The sequence below is a fragment of the Lates calcarifer genome, linkage group LG15 (genome assembly GCF_001640805.2).
Source record: "Lates calcarifer isolate ASB-BC8 linkage group LG15, TLL_Latcal_v3, whole genome shotgun sequence".
NCBI classification, from domain to species: Eukaryota; Metazoa; Chordata; class Actinopteri; family Centropomidae; genus Lates; species Lates calcarifer.
Genome location: NC_066847.1, coordinates 17,253,346 through 17,279,059, shown reverse-complemented (window position 1 = coordinate 17,279,059; position 25,714 = coordinate 17,253,346). Strand labels below are relative to the sequence as shown.

Here is a 25,714-nt window from a genome sequence, read left to right as displayed (position 1 = left end):
AAGTCCTGTGATGAGGACTCCCCTCTAGCCTGGCCAGGTCACAGCCCTGCTGTCAGTCACCAGCACACATCTCAATCTGGCTGACTGTGTGTGTGTTCTCTAAGCTGCAGATACTGTTTGAATCTACAGCAAGAACACACCTGTGCAGCTTACTAGAATCCATCTTAATAGGCTGGTAATACCTTTTGTAAATCTGATCAAATTTTGTATGTGTTATTCAAGGTTGCTTTTATTTTTAAAAGGTCGATTTTAAAAATAAGAGTCCTTACTTTTCTCTGCAATCCAACAACATCCATTTCCTCTGTTTATACCCATTCCTCCCTTTTATTCCCTCTAGGACTCTTTCCATTTTTCAAACTAACCTCTCTTACCACCTCTTCCAGATTCAGCGCTCCAGAAACAAGCAGATGAGGGAGATGTTCCCAGAAGGTTTTGGAATTCACCATGCTGGCATGCTGCGGTCTGACCGCAGCCTCATGGAGAGCATGTTCTCCAAAGGCCACCTGAAGGTGCTGGTCTGTACTGCCACCCTGGCCTGGGGAGTGAACCTGCCGGCCCATGCAGTTATCATCAAGGTTCTCACTATTTGTTTTTCTTTGTTGTTTTGGTTTGTCTCTTGGTTTCTTTCTTTCTTGCTTGTATATTCTGTAAGCAAAACCAGACTACCACACAGACAAAGTAAGCAACCACCCCAGAATCTCAGACCTTCAGGGATCCCAAAGGTTTCAATTACTCTGTGGTAATTTCATCATTTGCATGTGTCTGGTAATACAAACCACTGGAGCAAAATAGTAATTTAATTGGCCTTTAAGTGGCTCCTTAATTTGGTTCCTACTGAGGTTGTAAATCTTAAAAACAGATCATAAATGCAGTTTCATTTTTAAAAAGGCTCAGATGGTCATTGTAGTTGAGTCAAAGTAAATATCAGTGTGTATGTTCATGGTAATATGTCAGCATTAAAATGCAAAATCAGAAATGGAATTGAAATGAAAAGCTGCATCTGTTTAAATTTGGTTGGCATCAAATCAAGCCCGTAGAAGAAATGATATGTTAACCAACCATAACTTTAAATGCACAATCTATCTATGACAGTGTGATGGAAATCTTGTGAGCTGATAGAAGAAGGTTCAGAAGGAGACCCAGAGGATTTAGGCAGCAGCATTTATTAAAGCTTGATTGATCAAGGAGAAAACAGATGAGCAGTACAAGTTAAATATAATGCCACCCAGTTCTTCTCATCATACTTATTACATATTCAGTTAAGCAAATAAGATTATTCTTCATGGAATCACATCACATCCATACATGTATGAAGACTATTGGGTACTTAATTCTACACAAAGAATCATGTTTACCTATGTTGTGTGTAACTCTGAAACACTTTCTTGGAGAGGATGTGTGTAAATAATGGCCCTGAGAGGTGTTATGGTGACTCACTGGAGGCTCTGCCTGGTCCTATCTCTGAAGATCTGTGCTCGACCTTGGTTGCTATGGTAACTCCAAGTGGGGATTGGGCAAGTGGATACTATCAGCTCTGCTAGAAATAAACAGTAAGGGACCTGTGTGTGATCTGTGGAGAAACATGGCCCAATGCTGCATAGAGACCTAAAACAAAGGGCAATAACCAAAGAAGGACAAGTGCTTCATAGACAGTAGAGTACGCTTTAGCTTTCATGCTGCACAGCTATCATAGCTTTACAAAACACAGTACATTTAAAATGCTATTTGTAGTGTCAATGCACAGAAATCAAAACATTAAGACATCTAATCACACATGAAAATTTGATTAGATTTCATTACACTCAGTTAGTCTTTAAATTATTTATAATATTAAATATTTAGCTCTCCTCTTGTTGTTGTTGCACTCTGAGGAAATACCATTTGTAACAAGTTATTTGGTTATTCTGAGCACGCTGTAAATGAGTTACTTTTTAGTCATACGTGGTGAGATACTCACGGAAACAAAATTTCAGGCGTAAGTTTCCAGTCCTCTGAATCCATTTTATCTCTTTTGTCTATAACAGGGTACTCAAATCTACGATGCGAAGCGCGGTGCCCTCGTGGATCTGGGCATTCTGGATGTTATGCAGATTTTCGGGCGTGCAGGTCGTCCACAGTTTGACAAGTATGGTGAGGGCACCATCATTACCACTCATGATAAGCTGAGTCATTACCTGACCCTGCTTACCCAGCAGAACCCCATTGAGAGTCAGTTCTTGGACAGCCTGGCAGACAACCTTAACGCTGAGGTCAGTCTCTCTACACCCTGTTTGGACAACACTAATATTAATGTTTTCTTTATTTTTAAGCCCTAGTGGCAACAACCATAGCCAGAGGCATGTTTTTGGGTTATCTGTGCATTTGTCCCATACTCCTGTGTGTGTGTTAGACATATGTTTTCAACACCTCAGTTTTTCTATTGTTTTCAAAACCTCATTATGCAATGGCAATATAAAAAGCAGGATCACCTCATCTCATGATCATTTTAGTGGTTTCATTCAGTCGTAATCTACTGAAATCTTATAGGCATCAACAAATTGTCTTTATAAAGAACACATAATGCAACTCAACATTTGGGAGAAAAGCAATTACCCATGTACTGCAGAAAACATCTAGAAAGTCAATATTAAGAATTAAACAAATAATGAATAACATGAAATAAAGTAATGAAAGTTAAAAAGTATAAAAATAAATAAGTGAGAAAAAAATAGAAAAAATATTAGGTATGTCATATAAACTTTGGTGGAGGCTTCGTGATGACGCACATCAGCAGATTTGTCAGTTCAGTGTTGATGTACTTCATCTACCTCACAGGCTGGGTTGGGAAGAAGAACTCATTGATCTCAACCAAATCTTGTCACATAACTTCTGTCTGTGTCTAATGAGTTCACAGTTACATCTGTTATGTCACTTTGCATTGTGATCCAAAGTGTGCTGTCAAGAAGTCTGACAGCGTTGTTAGAAACAGCAGACGGAAACAAGACGGGACTGTTTGTGTTGAGACTGCAGTTTCCACATGTGTCCACTAGATGGTGGCAGAGACCAGTGACATTCATGACTGTGAGGAGTTTCCTCTTCTTTGTCCTGCTTCAGATTGCTTTGGGGACAGTCACCAATGTGGAGGAGGCAGTGAAGTGGCTTAGTTATACTTACTTCTATGTTCGCATGAGGGCCAACCCACTGGTGTATGGCATCAACCACAAGGCGTATCAGGTAGGTGAAATGTCTCCAGTTGCTTCAAAACACACACATAAAAAAAGAAGCAGAAATGTCAAAACTATAATACTAAGCCTCAATGAAAGCATGTGATTTTTGAAAATGAAACACTGAAAATGTTTCAGATGGATCCCGCCTTGGAGCTGTACAGGAGGGAGCTGGTGGTGGAGTCTGGTAGGAAGCTGGATAAGGCCAGGATGATCCGCTTTGAGGAGCGTACTGGCTACTTTGCCTCCACTGATCTAGGCAGGACCGCCAGCCACTTCTACATCAGATACAATACTATAGAGGTAGACTCATTTCTACATCAGATTCAACACCATAGGGTAGACTGTGAAAAATGCAGCTGAGCCATGCGAGGTTTCACCACATGATGATAGTGTGAGACTAGTAAACATTTTTAAGTAAATATTTAATTTTTACAGATTATCAGCACCACACCAAACAAAAGAAGCATTAAAATGTGAAGTGACTTGTGTATGGATAGATAGATGACAACTGAGTGTGTTTGTCAGTAGATAAAGCACAGGACATTTGATTTAGTGTTGAGTTTATTCCATGTCTGTATGCAAACATACTGTACGTGTAATGTGCTGTTCCAAAATGCTCTGCCCAGTACATCAGTCACAAAGAGCATCAAACCACTAAAGTTTACTCTGACTTTTCAAGAACATAAGAACGTCATGATTAGATGCAAATAAAAGCAAGACTGCAGAAACAATAGAGCAATGAGGCATAGGTTGCTGTGACAACACACAAACATGTCACACAGTGTAAAGGTAAGAGAGGAAATATTACATCAGAAGTATTACAGAGCAGTCTCACCGAGTTTAATCCAACAAAAAACAAGTAAAGAGTTTCTTTTTTGAGTGTCAGTGGGTTCACCTAAGGACTGATACTGGCTCATGCATCTCATTTACCAAGCACAACCACTTAAATGACTAAATAAGCTCTATGTACTGTAGTTTTGTCTGGGAGATAGTGGGACTAGTTAAGACTAGTTAAGTGTAGGCAAGCTTTTCAGTGTTACATGAGTTTCATCAAGTTGGTACAATTAATGCTGGCTCCTGCACTAAATTGTTCACTAGATATGTTTGTTTTGACACCAGTTCTGTTAAAATTCATGCTGCAGAAAAAATACCCTTTCTCTCTCACTTGGAATTGGACCCAGAGTCTGAACCAAGAAATAAAGATGATAAAATTTAAGAAAATAAGCAATAAGGGAGCAATTTACAGAAGTAAAATACATTTTACAGACTTTAATTTTGGACTATAATAGCAGATGGCAAGACCACCAACACACCTAACACCTGTTTAGTTCACATTTGTAAATCAAAAACACAATATTTGTCTAATGTGTTAATAAGCAAGTATCTTTTATGTCATATATTATTGTACCCATGCATATTAATAAAACATTGTGTGTTGACCACACTGATTTGAACAACTGTTTGTTTTCCCTCCATCTATGAAGACCTTCAATGAACTTTTCAACTCTCAGCGAACAGAAGCTGATATCCTCAATATTGTGTCCAAGGCCGAGGAGTTTGAACAGCTTAAGGTGAGAGGTCATCACATATAAGCTACTATGACAGTCAGTAAGTCCCGAGCTCTCTTCAAAATATCTCCATTTATAGTCCATTTTACCTGTAGTCACATGAAGTGACTACGTAAACTCTACCCACAGTCTGTGATTGAAATGTACTTGCCCAATGAAAATTGCATCATCATATGAAAAGGTTTGTGTATTGTGTTGGTGATGTGTGTTGGTAGGTTCGTGATGAAGAGATGGAGGAGCTGGAGCAGTTGCTGTGCAACTATTGTGAGCTGTCAGCTGCAGGTGGGGTGGAGAATGGCTATGGCAAGGTCAACATCCTGCTACAAACGTACATTGGCCGAGGAGAGGTAGACAGCTTCTCGCTCATCTCAGACCTGTCATATGTGGCACAGGTGAGGTAAAACAAACAACACACACACACTCTTCAAGATACACAAATATATCATTAAATTAAACCAGAAAATGACTAATTTTAGGCTTGAATTAATTCTGTCAAATTAACTAAGTGAATGTACCAATTGAAAATGAAGATCCCAGCTGGCTCTTGTCCTGTTTGATGCTACACTGGATATTGTCTACTCTTTGCTGGCCTGCTCTCAGTAGTAGATCCAGGTAATAGACAAAATAAATGAGCCACATATGGTAAACAGAGATTTTGACTGGCATACATAGAGAAGGTTTGGGAGTTGGCTCAGTGCTTGGCCTAACCTACAGTCTAAAGGCTGAAGATATTAACTGCTATTGAAAAAGACAAAAAAAAAACACATCAAATATTCACATGTCCAAGGCTGTAACCAGAACATTTTTATCATTTTAACTTCAAACTACGACTTAATGATCAAATGATCACCACTGAGGCTGCTCTTCTGTTATATATCTGTATATATAAATATGGAATTTAAGTTCTTTTTACTAGACCTTTGCTCAAAGCTGGATTTTTAAAGCCAAAACCAAAATTTCTATGTGATAGTTTGAAAAATGAGATCACTACATATTGTCTGATATTAGTTTTTTAATGTAAACACATAATAAACTTTTGATTAGGATCCTTGAATTAAAGAATTTTGACACATATGTAGTGAGTAGGACATTTTACAAATCACTGTTCTCTGGAGATACTATTGTATCTCAGACAAATCTGTCATGTCTGTACTCCCAATCTGTTGTCCCTGGTGAGGAGTTGGAGGATGTCTGGATTAGTAGAATTAAATATTGTAAAAATGGTTCTGTTATTGTCCCTAGTTGTTATTGTGGTATCAGATTTTTTTAGTAGCTGATACACTGAATATGAACTGTTGTGAAGTATGTAGTTGATTTGAGTTGAAAATACAGATAGTAATATTAATAGCTTTGAAATCATATTAGAAATTAAAGAGGAGAATGGAGAATGACAGAATGGTGCAGTAGCAGTGGTTACCACAGTGGAAGGCAGTGTTTTGATATGGAGTAGTAGAGTGTGGACAGGGATTAGCAGTATACTTTCTCAGGATCTCTTCTTCCCAGACCTCAGGCTGCCCTGTGTCTACCCAGATCTCTCAGTCTCACCCAGCTATCATCACAGCCAGATTTGAATAATCTCCTATAAGACTGCACTCAGACTTCACCACACAATCAGATCATACTCACACCTGACCAAATTAATCACAGCCCGGCAGTCTATCTGCAAGTAACACCTGCCACCTGACCTCTACTCCAGAACTGACATGAGTAATCCATCAGGACATTTAAACCTAGCCAGACCATCTCGTGATCACATATGATTGATCAACAGTAAACAGCCTGTTGTATTATCCAACTGATGCAAGTGACTTCTGCTTCAGTACAAACATGTTTTAGTTGTTTTATTTCAACTATTTCAACAAGTTCAGTGTTAAAATGATTGCTGAACAGTAGTTTGTGTAGTTCGGGGGCTAATGCTGATTCAGCCTTTTTCCTCTTCTCCTGCCTCTCACAGAATGCTGCTCGGATCATCAGGGCTTTGTTTGAGATCGCCTTGAGGAAGAGGTGGCCGGCCATGACCTACCGACTTCTCACCCTCTGTAAGGTGATTGACAAGCGGCTCTGGGGCTTTGCCCACCCTCTTCGGCAGTTCCCCAACCTGAGTCATGTTGTACTGAACCGCTTAGAGGAGAAGAAGCTCACTGTGGACAAACTTAAGGAGATGAGAAAGGATGAGATAGGTAAAACATCTGAATCCTAGCTTCACTGATGTATTGTGTGATGTATTCAGACTGTATAGATGATTCTAAACCACATTAAAATCCAGGTATAAACACCCATATGTCACCTGTAAAGATCTATAAATTCTCAGACATTGCCTGGGGCCTTTAGTTACCTCAACTGCAGGAGGAACCAGGCCTTTATTTGGAAATAGCTCATATTAGTGACCTGTTTCAAATATATTTGATCATATTAAGTCAAGTCAAGTCAATTTTATTTATATAGCACCAATTCACAACAGAAGTTAACCCGAGGCACTGTACATGGAGTAAGAGAAAGACAACATTGCAAATACACAGATAATAATAATAATAATAATATAGCTAAAGGAATAATAATGACAGAACAGTGAAACATTAATAGCAATAACACTAACACTAGTGAATGTTTAAGTGCTAACTGAAAGTTAAGGTATAAAGATGAGTTTTTAGTTTGGATTTAAAGGCCTCAACTGAGTCAGCCTGTCTAATAACAATAGGGAGGTTGTTCCAGAGGAAGGGGCCTGATAGGAGGAGGAGAACAGATCTTCCCTGTTTTCTGAGTATGCTCCTTTTTTGTCTTTAAGGATAACCCCAGCCTTCTTGTACCTGGTCCTTCCTCTCCCATGTTTTTGGGTGTAAATGATTGATAGGGACAAAATATTTTGAACCTTTCCCATATTGAGCAAGAAAGTCATACCTGGCAACTGTGAACAGCTGCTCCAATGTAATCCATCTGGGCATTTGTCCATGTCAAATATGTCTATTAAAGTACTTATTTTTGCCTCTGACAGGCTCTGATTGTTATTGTAAGTATCTGACAAACTGTGGATAGGATTCCTACAGAGACAGACCATTTTAGTAAAGTGTAGGATCCTTTTTGTTTAACCACAAACACTGCTATGTATCGCCACCAGTGTCCATTGATGATCGTTTTACCTCACAGAACATGGGAGCTGTAATACAGCTACCTTATTGTTATTGTGTTACTCTGTATTCTTTACAGCACTACCTCCATGTTTACCTGCTGTCTTATAAATTCAGGATTTAACATTTAACATTTAGTAGCTCATCAATGGTTGAAAGAACAGCAAAGCTGAAGCAATTGGAATTTATTGGCGTATAAAAACAGTACTTTTGTTTAAAAATTAGAAACCCAGAGCTGCACATTGGTGGTTCTTGTGCTGAGGGTATTAGTGCTGTGGAAACAGTACATCATGCTGTTTTTAGTGGGTCTAGTTGTTATTTGAATATCAGCTCTTATTTTGGAATTTCCTTTAGTAAGTACTGAATGCACTGAATGCACTGTATCAGATTCATTCATAATTATACAAAACACGTTAATGGCAACTGTATCATTCCCAGGTCACATGCTGCACCATGTCAACGTCGGCTTAACAGTTAAACAGTGTGTCCATCAGATCCCCTCAATCACCATGGAGGCCAGCATCCAGCCAATCACACGCACCGTCCTGCGTGTCCGTCTTCTTGTTACACCTGACTTTCGCTGGAATGACCAGGTAAATATAGATGACACATTCACTTACACACAACCATACTAGTTCTGTCCGCTTCTCTATTTATTTGAAATAGCTTGAAACAAATTTAAACTGATAACATGTCATGGTCATTGTTCCAAAGTAGTTAAAGCATCTGGTCCACTAAGAAGACTTGGGGGGAGCACTGACATCACAATCAAGTAGAGTGATTGATTGTACACTGATTCGCTGCATGTGTCACTGGAAACCTATTTCAGTTTAGAGAGTGCATACTTAAACACAGGCATAAATAAGCTGCCATTGTAGCAGACCTGCTGTGTTTAAGCACACCAGTTTGATGTGTTGAAGGCTCTCACAGGTGTGATCATGTGTTATTGTTCTGCAGTGTGTCAGCAGGATGAGCTGTGTTGTGCTTTCCCTGCTTCAGAGTTCAGAGTAATAAGTGAAACACAAACACAAGCTACTGGTCAAATATTCTTCATTGTCTGTATAGTTGTCCCACACACTCTTTTTAATTTTCCATATAATATACAAAGTGGTAACGTTTGTGGGGACTATTCCCTCAGCAGAAAGTAGTCACAATGCAAAGTTTTGACAGTGAGGTTGTCCAGCATAACAGAGACATCACTTCTGTAAACACGCTGGTGTTGGTTTATTTCATTTTTTTAATTGGCATCATTAATGAAATTTCTTTTCCTCCAGTTTACACTATGTAGGTGGAAGCAGAAATCTCAGAAACACGTATCTCAGAACCAAAACTGTGTGGATCGCTAGATACACTAGGTTTTTGTGATTTGGAAGAACCAGTGGTTATACTAGTAGTATTCATAGCTTTGCATAGGATAGAATAGAGTGAACAGTCGGGGTTACAGATTGACATGATTGTTTGGAACATATTAAACATACAGCAGTGGAGAAGTGGATATTGATATGAATCCAAGCTGAATGACTACAGCTGCTACCCTCCTTGAAGAAACAAGCTACAAACTCAGAGTGTGGGAAATGTATATATTTTTTCTTATTTTCAATGGATCATAAATTTGATGTTTTTGCCAGGTATAAATATGAATCCTCCTAGGGAGGTTCAAGTCAGTAAGTCCAGGGAAGGCTGGACTTTTGAATGACTTTTGAGCATTAGTCTCCTCCTCCTGTCTTCTGAGCAGCACACTTAATAACACAACTAATATAGCCATGGTCACATTTTCACAATGAAGAAAAGAAGAGCTGTTTCTCCTACCTTGTTATTCTTATAGCCATGGAATCTCCATCTGTCCTTTATAGCCAGAATGCCTCCAGACCTCACAAGCACGTTCCACCTCAGTGGGCAGATAGACCAGAGGGGATCATGGGAAGCTTAGTCAGGAGTTTGTCATGGAATCTGAGCAGAACAGGAAGCTCATTGTAGCAGGGCTGTATATGAAGATGAATGTTTATGTCCGATTAGCAATGCATGCTCCAATCATGGGAGAGTGGTAATGGAACACTGGCTGGCTTAGCTCTGATCCGGCTGCAGAGCCAGGACACATGTACCAACACATGAGCTGCCTTCCTGATATGGCACCCAGGAAACAGACCCCAGTCACTCATTATGATTCATATTGCCACAACCGTGAGAGTATTGTTTTTTCTACTTCCAGAGTTAAACTAGCAGTGGATTTTGAAGTATATATATGTATATGTGTGTGCAGATAGATAGATACAGATACAGATATAAATATTTTGTATATTAATATTATGCATGTTTTTTTGTTCGCTTGTCATAAGCACCACTGCTTTCAAGAATTTAAATTGACTGAAACGTCCGTTCTCTCTGATGCAGGTCCATGGGTCAGTGGGTGAGCCATGGTGGTTATGGGTGGAGGATCCCATCAATGATCACATCTATCACTCTGAGTACTTCCTCTTGCAGAAGAAACAGGTTAGTATTTTATCTATGATCTTAGTTGACATGAGGACAGTATCCCTCAAACAACACCATCATTAAAGTGTGTTCTTGTGTCCTATAACTTTGTGTGTGTGTGTGTGTGTGTATTCCTCCATCCAGGTGGTGACAGCAGAGCCTCAGCACATAGTATTCACCATCCCCATCTTTGAGCCGTTACCATCCCAGTACTACATCAAGGCAGTGTCTGATCGCTGGCTTGGGGCTGAGGCTGTCTGCATCATCAACTTCCAGAACCTCATCTTACCTGAGAGACACCCCCCACACACTGGTACACACACTGTACACTCAAACACACATTCATGTTTTGACAACAGGAGTTTTTGATGATTTTTGATTTGATTTTTTAATGTGGCCTTTCCAGCTGTTATATTCCAGTTGATGCAGTCCATTGTTAAGAGCCAGGCTGACTACTGCCTGCTCCAGTCCAGTTTTTGGAGGAATATGTACTCAGACTCTTTACCTGAGTGCAATCACCAGCATCACAATGTAAAAACACAACTAAAACTTCAGCATGTGAAAAATTCCATAAAAGTTCAGAGGTATTATCATCAAAATGTAGAGGGTATCAAAGATAAAAGTACTCATTATTGCAGTGAAATATACCATGTGAGTGGTATTTTATTATATATGACCTGATTAGATTAATACTGATGCATCAGTGTGTAAGCAACATTTAACTGTAGTCTTAATTACTTTATATACACTTAAGTACTAGTGCTAGTTTAGTCTAGTGGTTCCCAAACTTACGGTCAGGTCCCTCCAAAGGCTCACAGGATATATCTGGGGGGAGCTGATTGATGGGAGAGGAGAGATAAACTTCAGCTACTTCTTGCTTTTTTGTGAATTATTGGATCATTTTACCTGTTGTGGTACTGTAGACAGCTGATATATGTCTGAAACATAACAAGGGTTTAACGCAAAGTAGTAATGTGAAAAGTAACGAGTAACAAGACTTGTGCTGATTTGCAGATCAGCTATTGCAGGCTGATAACACAAAAACACTGGTTGTTTTCTTTCCCTGTCAATATTAAGGAATCATCACTGTTAATCAGCACACATGACTGTCTTTCATTTAAAGCAAAGCGCTCATTTTAAATCAGTATCCGTCTGGCTATAACTCTAATGTATGCTTTGTGGTTTGTAATGAAGTTTTACTCCTGTGGTCCTGTTCATACTTTCAGACAACAGCTGTTATTTTACTGTTTATCCAAGAGCTGCTGCTGATGCAAACCCAACTTTTCCTGCTGCTGCTTCACATTAAAAGCTCCAGAATCAGCTATAGAAATGCACTGTGCTTATCACAGAGTTAGTTAAGCTGTTCATTAATCAAAACACATCTGTATAAAAAGATCTGGACAGTGACACAATGTGTGTAACAGTGCCCAAGCCAGAGGCGGTTTAACCAGCATCAGCAGAGTAACCACTTGATGACTGGAATTCATCACTTAGTTGTTTTTGTGACTGAAAGAGAAGAGAGAATGGATTTAGCTGTTTACTAACTTTACGAACTTTATGAAAACAACCTCAAAATTCTGGTGTCATTCTCACATGTAAATTATAAATATATTGGACTAATAGACATCAGGTAGGCTTTCCATAGACTGAGAGATGAAGCATCTTTTAAATGGTGTAAGAAACGTAGGCACTTACTAAAATCTAATCCTGGAATTAAAACAATACTTTGCCTAAAAATACCATATTATTTATTTATAGGCCGCTTAAAACAGCGGCTCACTACGAGATAATTACTTAGCTGATTTGAAGCAGCCTGGAGACATCAAAACCCCATGTAGACTGGAGAACAAAAGTATCTAATCCTCCCATACTCCTCTCATTCACTCCTCCAGACTGTAAGAAAAGAATGAGGATACTATTTCTAACCACATTTCCTTTCCGTAAGAGGAGACACAATTACAGAGGCTATCAGGGAAAATCCCCACAACACAAAGACTATATCACAGGCTGATGGAAGGGTGCCGTTTGACCAGCATCTCAGTATAAATAGCAGACGCATGAAGAACATGTGGTCACATCAGCCCATATACAGCCTTGACAAGTCGATCAGAATACTATCTTCACAGTACTCAAGCATCAGCTATATGAGCAATGACTTTATGGTCGTAAAAGTAAATGGGAATCCAAATCCAAAATATTAAAAGTAAAAGTAAGGATTTCAAGACAATCAATATTTTCATATGAGTAATGGTTCTCATGACTATGTGTAATGTGAAAAGGGTAGCTCATAGTGACAGGCAATATGTCATAGTAATGTGATATTGAAGTTACTGTAGTTTTTGCACTGTAGATAGAGTTCGTGTTGACATTTACAATGGGGAAATACTGATGTTTCTGAAAGCTTTGATACATTTGACTTGGCACTTTTTAATATAGAAAAGTGCCTAATAATCAAATGAACATGTTATCTCATATCAGTCTTATTGTATAAGTCTTTAATTGAACAGGCCCAGATTTAATTCTCAGTCTAATATTTTGAATGAGCAGTGTTGACCCTTATATAACCATCTCTGCAGACATACAGTCACTCTCTGATGTAATCCCATGACATCAACTCTTGCAAGTTGTAAACAAAAAAATCTTTCTAATCCCTACCACCCATCTGATATGACGTGAATGCAGTATCACCCAACCCTGTCTTTTAGATCAGCTGTTTTCTTTGAAAACCCACTTTACACTACCTGCCCAGCACCGGACATCAGCAGTCAGTGGCCAACTGGTGAATATAGTGGAGCATTGAGCCAACGAGTGAGATATTTTTCTCAGGAGCTGGTAGAGAAGAAAACAGAGCTAAAAGTAGAGTGAATATCAGGCTTACAGGTGGACACCAGCATGACGCCAAATGAATAATGATATTGCTCTGTGTCTGCTGGATGTGTGACCACAGCAACTTTATAGGATGATAGACCAATAGATTGAAGATACAACTGTAAGAGCAAGTGATGAGAGCAGCTCTAAGCTGTGTAAACAAAGAAGGCAAATTAAAAATGATTTAGAGGAAAGCACTGTTTTGAATAAACATTGTTCCTCTAACATAGAGTGCATTTGTCAACACTAGTGCTTAAAGAACAGTGTATCCAAATGTTAATCATGTTACCCACTTAAAACAGTAGGTTTACATATCTGACTAAACATACTGCTAAAATGAAAATGAACATTTTTATTTAGGTTTTAACTCCAAATTCAGAGTATATGAGTTCACTATTAGGCTTAGAATTTGAATCATTAACATTTTTATGAACAAATGATTTTTCTGTTGCTTTAACAATTTATTTTCAGGGTACAGGAGATGTCACCGTCAGTTTTTGATATACAGGCCACAAATGGAATTAAGTGAAATGAATCCAGTTTCTTTTCTCCTCTTACTCTTTTCCTGTCAGAGCTTCTGGACCTGCAGCCGTTACCAGTGACAGCTCTGGGTAACCGGCAGTACGAGAGCCTGTACAAGTTCACTCACTTCAACCCCATCCAGACTCAGATCTTCCACACACTGTATCACACCGACACTAATGTCCTCCTGGGGGCGCCAACAGGCTCTGGAAAAACCATTGCAGCAGAGATGGCAATGTTTCGGGTCTTCAACAAGTATCCAACCTCTAAGGTTAGACTATCTGTTTTACAGTTAAAGTCGAGGGATTTTTTGTCAAAGGAATGTACTAACCTATTGCTGTCTTCTCTGTTGTTCAGTTTTGGTGTTGAGTGCTGTTTACATTAGAAACTGAGAACCACCAGAAACAAGACCGGAGTCTGTTTAACACTAGAAAAACAAGAAAAATCATTGTAGTATTAGTGTAACTGTAAAGAGGATTTGCCATTTAGTCAAATATTTCCCTGTGATCACAATTTGCATTGTCATAAAGATCCACTTAACAGGTTATGCCTATGGAAGCGATGTTAAACATAGACCCCTCATCAAAAAAGTGGCTCCATTGTCTTACAGCACTAGCAGTTAAAAAGTCTGTAGCTTTAACAATCACCATTATGTCAGTGAAGAAGCAACGCAGAAAATTTCTTTTTTTGGCGAACCGAGAAGTTGTCTGGCATGATCATAACAACAGATCGTAGACAATTTTTAGAAAACTTGTATTATTTATCAAATGTTTAAAAAAAGCCCTCTGGATATATATTATATATATTATATATATATATATATATATATATATATATATATATATATATATATAATTTTACTATTAATATTTTTATTATTTTTTATTAATAGCCATATGCATAGATAGATAGATAGACAGGCAGACAGATAAACTCCAATATTGGAGATTGTGGTAGTATAGTCAGAATTTACAGTCAGTAAGTGTTTCCTTTCATTAAATGACTCTGTATGTGTTGCTGTGTATTCAGGTGGTGTATATTGCTCCTCTGAAGGCCCTGGTTAGAGAAAGGATTGAGGACTGGAAGATCAGAATTGAGGAAAAACTTGGAAAGAAGTAAGTGAAAACTCAGACTCTTGAGCTGCTGTCATACATGGTTTGCAAAGTTGTGGGAAAGTCTTGTGTATATGCTTGTTTTAGTTTATGCTATTAGTGAAGGTACCATTGAAATCATACAAAAAAAAAAAAAAAAACATTTTGTTTTCAAGGTCTGGCTAGGTTTTGGCCAGACCTGGCCAATGCTATTGTAAAATAGCAATACAATTTTGGACAAGAATGAAAAATATATATTTTAGGAAGCATGAAAAAATGAACATGCTAATGTTTTCCTTGTCCTAATTTGTGTTTAGAGTGGTGGAACTGACAGGAGATGTGACTCCGGACATGAGAGCTATAGCACAGGCCGACCTCATTGTCACTACACCAGAGAAGTGGGATGGAGTGAGCCGAAGCTGGCAGAACCGAAGCTACGTTCAGAAAGTAGCCATTCTCATCATCGATGAGATTCACCTGCTGGGTAAGAGTCCACAGCAAACTTATATTACTCTGTATGAACTAGATAAATTATTTAGGGTCACACAATCTAAGTCTGATGAGCTCTTTTTAAAGAACATGGTGCATCTGTTTTGATCAATAGCTTGTGCAAGTCTTCTTCAGTTTTGTCTCTAAAAAGTTTGATTTGGACAATTTTGTTTTGAAAAATAACCATCCAGAAAAAGACTGCAGTTGATCTGTTTGAAAGCAACTAATATTTCTACATACAAATTTTCTGAAGGTTTTTCAGAAAGCCTATAACAATGTCAAGGCACTACATTACATAAACATTCTGATTGGACTGCATTATTGTGTCTGTTTCCAGGTGAAGACAGAGGTCCAGTGTTGGAGGTCATTGTGTCCAGGACCAACTTCATCTCCTCTCACACTTCTAAAAGTGTCAGAGTAGTCGGTCTGTCCACAGCTCTGGCCAATGCTCGAGACCTCGCTGACTGGCTGGGAATTGGACAGGTCAGAATCCATCCTGGCACCAAAATATACAGCAGCTCTAGTCTCTTACCATAAATATCTGAACATTGCTTAGAAAATGCTTCAGTGTTGTTCTTTAGCCAGATGGGGGATCATCTTCATAAGCTCCCTTGGTTCAGGAATAGTAAGATTGGCTTTGTATGCCAAGAACACTACTGCAGTGAAGCCAGCCAGAAACCACAGTCCAGCTCCATTTCTTAATGGTTCATTTGTTGTCTGCCTCTTCATATCTGATTGAATGTATATAATAATAGCAATTAAGATAAACAGATACTTTTGGCCTGGAGTTCATGTTGTCTATATAATTGTCTGCAGTCTGTCTCTGGATGTCATGCCTAAGTTGTAATCATAAGGAATGACTGCAGCATTGTGGATGGTTGAGCTGGCCCGTCACCATGAAGCACAGAGGAGACTTACTGAAATCATTTTACACATCATGTTTTTGAAGTACAGTGCTGATAGTTTGCACACCTCAATGAAGGCTCATGTATGTTAGTTTGCCCATGTGAAAAAATGCATCAAAGCAGAATTCTGAAGACCATACTTAACATCATGTTAGTACTTTCTGATTCCAGGATCTCTCTTTTTCTTTGTCTTAGGATTGATTTGATTTTGATTTTTTTCACTGACTCAAACAGTTGGTAAAAATGAATCAAAGATTTGTTTATTATTTTCATCAATTTTCTTTGTTGAAAAGAATTTCAAACTGATTCCAGAACACCAAAGGTCTCTGAAACTCTCATTGAAAAGGACTACTTTTTTTTTCAATAACATATTTTGTACCTCATGTACTGTAGGTTCTTTGCTGTCTGTTAATCCAACAGATGGCCCCATACTTCTGGCCAGGGGAAGATATCTTGACAACTGATGGCCAAATTGCCATGTAATTTGCAATTCACATTTACAGGCCTGAAAAACAAACAAAAAAGAAATAGATTGTTCCACAGTTCTACTAGTGGTCAAAAACCTCACAGGGTATGTTTAACTTACCCACTTACAATAAAGAGCAATACCCTAAGTTTTTCACTTCACTTTCAAAAAATAAATCCTTGTGCGTTGGGCCAGTCATTAGCCAAATTTTTCCATTTGTACATATTAAATATCTAAATCTGAGGCTAAACTTAGTCTAAACAGAATAAGGCTTCCTCACAAAAGGCTGCTGCCATTCCAATATAGATGTATGTATGTGTTTGTGTGTGTGTATATATATTCATCATCACAGATCCCAGTTGTAGAGAGACAGTGCTGGCAAACCACACTGGCTGTCTGCTCTCCATAAATATCTCACTGGTGGGCTACTGTTGGGACTGAGCTGTTAAATTTGTAGCTCCACAGTCCATTATCCAGGCTTTTAAGATGTCTGTAGACATGCAGCAGCCCTCAACACAATACACACAAAACAATGCAACACACTCTTTACAACACTCTATATCATACTTTGAGTTCAATTCTGTTCATACACTGCACCATAACACCTTATCACACAATAAACACAACACACACATCAAAGGTTAAACACAACGCAGCAGAGTCCAGCAGTGACCTGCTGCTCTGTGCCTCAATGACAGTGACAGACAGTTCACACTACAGCCAGATGGGGCTTCATGTTGCCAGCTGCTCACATTAAATCTCTTCTCTTTTTTCTTTCTCTTCCACCCCCCTTCCCCTCTGTGTGTAACAGGTGGGTTTGTTTAACTTCCGTCCGTCTGTTCGCCCTGTACCACTTGAAGTTCACATCCATGGTTTCCCAGGACAACACTACTGCCCCCGCATGGCCAGCATGAACAAGCCCACGTTCCAAGGTACAGCTCCACATTCACAGCATGATTTACATATGTTTTTTGAAAATGTATACATATGTGCACTCAATTTGTTGGTGGCTCTTCATGCTGCTGATTGTGGGTAAAATATTGTTACAACTTAAAAGTGCTGTGCAAAAGTTTTGGCATTTGGCAAGTTTGCTTTGCTACAGAATGAATTCAAGGTAAAATTGTTTTAACTTTTTGAAAACCATTTAATGTTCACTTTATGTTAATGTATAGTAATACTGCAATCTGTACATTTTAGATAAATTACTAGACCAGGAATCCAAAGTTATCAAACTTCACATACTACACTATATTCAAATTTACTGAATTTAGTATATCATGATCCATTTTCAGTTTTTGTTGAACAAAGAGACTTATATATACAGTGTGTAGATAAATTAAATAAATCCACCATTTAATATCATCGTTATGATGTCACAGCTATAGAAACCATCAGCAATATACAGAAACACAGTATAACAGAGCTCTGCATCACTGTCATGTAGTATATATATATATATATATATATATATATATATATATATATATATATATATATAAATACCATTACTAAGGCAATGCTAGAAAAACCCAATTAACACAATTCTACAGGTCTCCAAACACTGCAGCCACAGCTGAGCTACACACATCATCTCCAGCAGAAGCAGCAATATTAACTCAGAAAATGACAAAGATGTTTAATATTGGTCAAATATATTTTACTCACCGAAACTGCTGATTATTTGAGGACAAATTTTTAAAAACTGCCTCTGTCGAGCAGACATTCTCAGTCCTAAAGCGAATAACTTATCAGAGAAATATGACTGGGCAGACTCGACTTTCAGCATTTAGCCTCCATGGTGATAGAAAAGGACTTAATGTTGGAACTGAGTTGCAGAGATAATCTCTACAACAGAGCCATTCAACTCTTCCTTCTCCTTCAGCCATTGTGGGTTTAAAAAACAGCTATTAAATCTATACTAACATGCTCTCTGACCATCCAATCAAATGACATGGAAATGCCGATGTTAGAGTAGTTAGTGTAGGCCTGCTAGGTGGCCCCTAGCCTCGTCAACTCAAAATCTGCACAGCAAAATCAAAAGTGTTAGATTTTCAGTGTTAGAGTTGAAAGTAAAAATATAGAGTCATTTCAACTCTTGTTAAAGTCTAAAAAAGTCTAATCTACATTGTTAGCCAGTCTGGGTGAATGCTTGGTGTTAGCACCTTGTGCATTTGTGCTGCCAGGCAATCATGGAGAGTTGTTTGGGTCTTCAGCCAGCATATGTGGATCCTGTCAGGTCCTGGTGCTGTCCAGCTTTTCATGCCTGTTGAATGTCTGCCTTTGTGATGTTGGGTGGTTCTTGTTCTGAGAGGGTGTTGTGGTCTCCTCTAAGGTCCATCTTGGCATTGGTGTCCTCACATATGTCCTTCCAGTATTTCTTAGTCTCAGCTTTAGGTGGTTCTGCTCTTTTGCTATAATTCCCTTGAAGCCGGCAGTAAACCCTGCATTCTCAGGTGTATCTCTACAGCCTGGTGGCCAGAAGCTGTGAGTCTTTGTTTGGTAGTCTCTGGAGCTTCACTTATATGGGCTATCTTATTCTTGGCTCCCAACCTTCTTCTTCATGGGGGGCACTTCCTACATGTTGCATTCTTGACCCTATACCCAAGTATCACCAATATTACTGTTGCAGTGGCGAACAAGTTCACTGGTTTCCCAGATGGTGGTAGTGGAGATAGTGAGTCGAGGTATGTTAACATCTGCATCTCTTCTGATGGGACTTTGTCAGTGAGCAGAGGGAGTCCCATCCAATTCTAAGTATCACGACTGGTTTCCTCCAGACATGACCCACAGAACTGAGGCCCAACAGTTCAGTCTTGGTTTTAGATTTGGAGAATCTTGTTTCTCACAGTCTTAGAGTCCTGTAGGTGTTTTCTTGCAAACTCTGAGGTGACACTTTCATGTGTCTTTTACTGAGAAGAGCCTTATGTCTGGCAATGCTGCCATTAAGCCCTAATTGGTGGAGTATTGCAGTAATGGTTATCCTTCTGGACGTTTCTCCCACCTCCACACAGGATTTCTGGAGCTAAGCCAGAGTGATCATCTGGTTCTTGGTCACCTCAGTTACCAAGGCCATCTCTCCTGATTGTTCAGTTTGGCTGGGCAGCCAGCCCTAGGAAGAAGTTGTGGTTGTCCCAGGCTTCTTCCATTATTAATTATGGAGGCAACTGTGCTCGCTATATACTGTATATAGTATTAATATGTACAATATTTGTGGCTGATCAATGACCGTTTTTGCACTTTACAGCGATACGCAGCCACTCCCCAGCCAAGCCAGTGCTGATATTTGTCTCATCACGACGTCAAACTCGACTGACTGCCCTGGACCTTATTGCCTACCTGGCCACAGAGGACAACCCCAAACAGTGGCTGCATCAGGACGAGAGAGAGGTACGCTGATATTGTGTCTACACAGTAGGCATAATGAGAGCAGCCTCAGTGTTTGATCTGTGTCACACAGGATGCATTCAGGCACAGTACAGAGCAGAGTTTACACTAGATTTTCTGTAACGGCTAATATGTCCATTAATATTCAAAAATACCAGCTATATAGAACAACTACTGGACATATGTTTTAAAAAGCCATATAACAGCCTACATTTAAACAAAAGCACATACGTGATGATTCAACCAATTTAATTTATTTAAAGTAGTCACCAGGACTGAACTCATTAAGTGATGTCCGCTTAGACACGTTGGAGTCGTGTTAAATGTTGATATGCGAGTCGAGCTGATAGCTGACTCCATTGATAAAAACAGTGATTTTACTGAGCAGAACACAAGAGCAACTGAAACTCCCCTGCCTCGGTCTGTTAGTTTGTTATTGTTTTCCACTTCTGTAAATGGTCTGAATACTTCTTCCACCACTGAAAGACAAACAATAACACAAGCCAACTAACCAGTCGAGGCAGTGGTATTTCAGTAGTTCCTGTGTTCTGCTCAGTAAAATTACTGTTTTTGGCAATGGAGTCTGTCCTTTCGATTTATCCTTTTGGCTAACATAAACTCTGTGTAGGTCATCCATCTTTTGGCAATGCTACACCCAACACACAATTAGGATTTGTACTCTAGACTCTGTCAGACACATGGTCATTAACTGAGCACTGTTTCAACCTTTTAGTCATATACTGTACAGTATAGTCTACATTGATCCCATCCACCATTCTTGTCTGCAATTAGGTCATTAGATTGTATTTGCCCAGTTAGCAGCAGTGCCTAATCTTCTGTTAACACATGCACAATCAGAAGACCTTAGAAGTGACATTATGCAGATCATGTTGCATGCTGGCACCAGCTGCCAAGACTCAGACTGTGCCCAGGGGTGTGATGCTGGGACCTGAGCGAATTTTAACTGTAGAATTTTACAATTTTATTGTCCTTTGATGTGTCAGAATAGTGCTCATTTATTTCCCATGGCAATGAGCGTGCAAAATAAGACACACTCATACTGAAGGACCAAAACCTGCTTGAGTCATATCAGGTTTTCCAGTTTCTATGTCATTGCTAAAACATAATTCAAACAACACTTACTGAAAGATAAATATACCACAGAGCTAGAAACTGTTTCTTATGCAAGCTAAAAACTAATGGGAAATGAACTTTTGTTGTGCTGCAGTATAACACAGACACCAGACATTAACTATCCATTTGGAGGGCAGGCATAAGATGGTCAGTATGGTTGGTCAGTTGGTCAGTCTCTTTACCATTTCGGTCCATGACAGGACATCTCAGAAATTGTCCAGTTTTCCTTGTAATTAGCTTTATATGTCACAGTCCACAGAGGATGCCTCACAAAGACTGTGCTGATCCCATTACATTTTTATCTCCACCATGAGACTCAGTTTCACCACTGGTGTTCAAAAAATATCAAAATCTATTTTGAGCCACATTGTCACAAAACCTCTGTACTGCTCCCTGGCACAAAGAGCTGTTGTTTTATAGCTCTATATACGTTGAGGTTTGATGTTCTAGAGGAAATTATGCCTACTATTTGCTATAATTTGACAGAGATAGCAAGAGTATTTATTTAAGACATACTCCAGTTTAAAAATAATACATGTGAAATCATTACAAAGTCCTGAATTTGCTTTCCAATGCAAATATGTTTCATCTTAGAACATAGGCCCAGTTTCTATATGTATGAGCACAGCCCACAGCCTGTGTGTGTGTTCTGCTGATATATGCTGCTGCCTGCTGCTTCTCTGCGCTGGCCCGTGTAGCAGCTCAGCTTCCTGCTGTTTGACTGACAGGCTTCTGGCGATAGCTGCTTAACTCTCATCGGGGGTCATCCACTGCCCCGAATCCTCTCTCCGACCTGACAGCTCTTTCTTCTCTCTGCTGCTGCCTGAAACCCCTCAAGCCCTTCTCTCAGGGTTGGATTTTCACTCACTCTCTTATATTCTATTTCTTATTATTACTTCATATTGTATTTTTGAATTGATTTGATTGATTGGGTTTTAATATTTGAAATATACAATGCAGGTTGAGTTTCTAATGAGAAACATCCTTTTTTGGAAGGATGGGGACTATTTTTTTTTCTTATTTATCTTATTATTTATTTCATTATTTAGTTTTTTAAGTACACTGAACTGCTGAGTTCAGTACTTAAAAACGTAATGAAAAAGGTCACTGAAAATACAGATTTCCTTGGTGATTTTGGGTCCTGTGTACATGATAATCATCCAGTATTAAGTGCATTATTGGTTTTTATTGGTGCATAGGCACATGGTACACACTGTATCTCACTAGATTTTTTTCTATGCATTTTTGTGTTCTTTTTTGTCATTTTATTCCTCCATTTTTAAAATACAAATAACACAATGTGGACAGAAGCCAGCCGTTGTGCCCATTTCCACTTACTCCCGCGTTTGAGCTCCACTTACTCTGTCTGTTTGCTCTGGCAAAGCTCAGCTCACTTTTTTTTTTTCTTTCAACCCACAACATGTTTATGTTGGCTGGAAGACATTAGATCTGTATAGTACCAGACAAGATGCCTTAGTTCTACTGGAAGAAGAGGAGAGTCGTGTATCAGCCACATGTCTGCAACTAAATAACTGTGATTATGGAGATGTCCTCAGCTATTCATGACTTTACATTGCACATGTCTACATGTGTCATGTCAAAACAAAAAGGAACATTTGGGGAACAGAAAACAATAATGCCTGTTTTACCTGAGATTATCTCAACTCTGATTATGAGAACAAAACTCTTCCAACAGTAATACTTTAAAAGGAAAGTTTAACATTTGGGGAAATACCAAAGCAACCAGAGAAAACTTCAAGAAGTTAGTCCCCTACCAAGTAGTCCAGCATATGCAGTCACCCCATGTAAAAATACAACATGTTGTTTTCACACTTTGATTTTTGTATGCATTATACATACATGATACAATAATATGTTGATGTGTTAATTAGAGAGCTTTAGAGGTGTTGGTATGTGAATTTGTTAGTTTGGATAAAGCTAGGATAACTGCTTTCCCCTGTTTCCGGTCTTGCTAAGATACTAAGTGTTTATGTTACGGTGTCATGGTCTGCCAGATCAACCTCCTGCATGTCCTTGTACAAGGGAGCTTTAAAAAGTTCGTGGAAAAAGGACAGTTGGACAAAATGGTTTAAGTTATGATGTTTATTTTTGTGTTGCAACATGTATTTAGGGGTTCATGTTACAACATGTTATGACATGTTAGTATGAGAACGTACAGGTGCATTGAGATCAAAATCCCTGCATATGATTTTTAGCTATGTACTTTTTCCACAAACTTTTTGAAGCCCTCTCGTATATGATTCCTCCCAGTCAGTTTGTAACTGGATTTGTGTCTGTCAGTGATCTATTTTTCTCTGTGCTGTGGTTTGTCTGTAGATCGAAGACATTATCGCCACAGTTAGAGACTCCAACCTGAAGCTGACGCTGGCCTTTGGGATCGGCATGCATCATGCAGGCCTGCATGAAAGAGACAGAAAGACTGTGGAGGAGCTGTTTGTCAACTGCAAGATTCAGGTACATCTTCTCCCTGGTCACCAGACCTATACTGAATACTTGGCTTACCTTTCAACAATGTTTTTAAGTTTGCCTGATGATATTTTACTGCAGAAATGATAAGTGCTATAGTGGTTGTCGATAGATATTCTCAGTTTAGCCATACATTTTAAGTCATTTTCATATTTTGTGTATTTTTCTTATCATTTGTGTCAAGTTTACCCCAGTTATATCATTGCTGTAATTTCTCTTGTCTTTTCTCAGGTGTTGATTGCCACCAGTACTCTGGCCTGGGGCGTGAACTTCCCCGCTCACCTGGTGGTTGTCAAGGGAACTGAATACTATGATGGCAAATCCAGGCGCTATGTGGACTACCCCATTACAGGTACATAGTCCTGTCCATTAGGTACTTTGTCACTGCCACAGTCAGTACAGTTTGTTTTAATCTACCATAAGGGGATAGAAGTTGACATTATAAATTTGGAATGAATTCTTCTTTAATGGAAGTTAAGGAATAATTGCCATAGTTCAACATCATCTGAGAAGGGATAATTCCTATTTCGCCTTCTCGACGATTGTGTTATATTACCTAACATCACTTCATTTATTGTTTTTATCTAAACTTTGGTAATAGAGGGGAAAGAGTCTTTTAAAAACAGAAATATTCTCAATCAAGATTAGAGTAAGTCCACAGGAAATGAATGTAAGTCAATATAATGTCATGGAGACACAACTGCGTGTGTGTGTGTGTGTATAGATGTTCTTCAGATGATGGGGCGAGCAGGTCGACCTCAGTTTGACGACCAGGGCAAAGCAGTTATTCTCGTCCACGACATCAAGAAGGATTTCTACAAGAAGTTCCTCTATGAGCCTTTCCCTGTTGAGTCCAGGTAACAGCCACATGTTTGTTATCTAGGTTAACAGGATTACATCATTGTCTTCTATGTCAAAGCCCAGAGGCCTTTTGCATCTGTACATAATATAGACTGATCAGCCACATTAAAACCAGTCAGGGGTTTAAATGGTGTAGCTGATCGGTGTATACTGCCAGTGTGATCAAGGTAGTATTCCTCAAATGAGAGCACACCCTGTGGATAATGGACTGCAATGGTAAACAGACCGCATCTATATAGCATTTTCCCAGTCTTAATGGCCACTCAGAGCGCTTTACATTACAAGTCACATTCACACACACATTCATACAGCACTTCTATACACAGTGCTTCCCTATCACACACATTTCTACCTGAAGGCACAGCTATCAGGGCCAGTTTGGGATTCAGGATCCTGCCCAAGGTTCAGTATCTTAGCCCAGGACGCTTCAACATGTAGAACGACTGACTTTCTGGTTAGTGGATGGCTCGCTGTACCTCCTGAGTCACAGCCGCCCCAATAATGATGAAATCCCACCTGTTCTGCATTCATTCAGTCCCACGAGACACACAAGACTGAAAACTGATTCTGTATTAGAAATGAATCTTTATACAATTTGCAAAAAAAAAAAAAAAATGCCATACACATTTGATGACAGGGTCTTGTTTGAAGAATGTCAATGCTAGTGCCAGTATGATACTGACTTTCATACCAACTTTATTAAAGTTTTAAAGTTTATTTTGAGGAATGTACTTTTTTTAACACACCCATGTTTTACTGAAATGACACATAACACATAAAAACATAAGCCACAGTGCAAGACGTGTGCCTGAATAAAATGAACATTTTTATTTAAATCAGAAACTATATGATTTTTTTTTTTTTTTTTTTTTTTTAAAAGAGGTAAACAGGCTTATGACATTTAATACCAGAGGTCAGTATCTAACCGTGTCTGAAACTTGGTGCAGCAATCCATTAACCTGCCAGTCATTCTCTCATTGAAAGGATTAATTGTTTTTTGTAAAATGCCAGAAATAGAAAAATGTACATCAAAGTTTCCCAGAGTCCAAGGTGATGTCTGTAAATGTTGTGTTTTGTCTGACCAGCAGTCCAAAACCAAAGATGTTAAGTTCTCAATAGTAAAAGACAGATGAAAG

The 25,714-nt window shown here is 38.9% G+C and overlaps 1 protein-coding gene across 3 annotated transcripts in view; it reads left to right on the top strand.

Moving 5' to 3' along the window:
* Positions 1 to 25,714, top strand: part of ascc3 (activating signal cointegrator 1 complex subunit 3) — a 148,443-nt gene that overhangs the window by 99,486 nt on the left and 23,243 nt on the right. For all 3 annotated transcript variants that reach the window (XM_018665694.2, XM_018665695.2, XM_051075770.1), the window contains exons 15-33: positions 384 to 575; positions 2,025 to 2,249; positions 3,094 to 3,213; positions 3,342 to 3,506; positions 4,691 to 4,777; positions 4,990 to 5,166; positions 6,729 to 6,954; positions 8,338 to 8,492; positions 10,291 to 10,389; positions 10,516 to 10,684; positions 13,812 to 14,032; positions 14,791 to 14,876; positions 15,170 to 15,336; positions 15,679 to 15,824; positions 17,524 to 17,644; positions 19,957 to 20,099; positions 23,568 to 23,705; positions 23,949 to 24,069; positions 24,442 to 24,574. In XM_018665694.2, the coding sequence (XP_018521210.1) occupies positions 384 to 575; positions 2,025 to 2,249; positions 3,094 to 3,213; positions 3,342 to 3,506; positions 4,691 to 4,777; positions 4,990 to 5,166; positions 6,729 to 6,954; positions 8,338 to 8,492; positions 10,291 to 10,389; positions 10,516 to 10,684; positions 13,812 to 14,032; positions 14,791 to 14,876; positions 15,170 to 15,336; positions 15,679 to 15,824; positions 17,524 to 17,644; positions 19,957 to 20,099; positions 23,568 to 23,705; positions 23,949 to 24,069; positions 24,442 to 24,574 (2,891 nt within the window). The remainder of the gene's footprint in view (positions 1 to 383; positions 576 to 2,024; positions 2,250 to 3,093; positions 3,214 to 3,341; positions 3,507 to 4,690; positions 4,778 to 4,989; positions 5,167 to 6,728; positions 6,955 to 8,337; positions 8,493 to 10,290; positions 10,390 to 10,515; positions 10,685 to 13,811; positions 14,033 to 14,790; positions 14,877 to 15,169; positions 15,337 to 15,678; positions 15,825 to 17,523; positions 17,645 to 19,956; positions 20,100 to 23,567; positions 23,706 to 23,948; positions 24,070 to 24,441; positions 24,575 to 25,714) is intronic.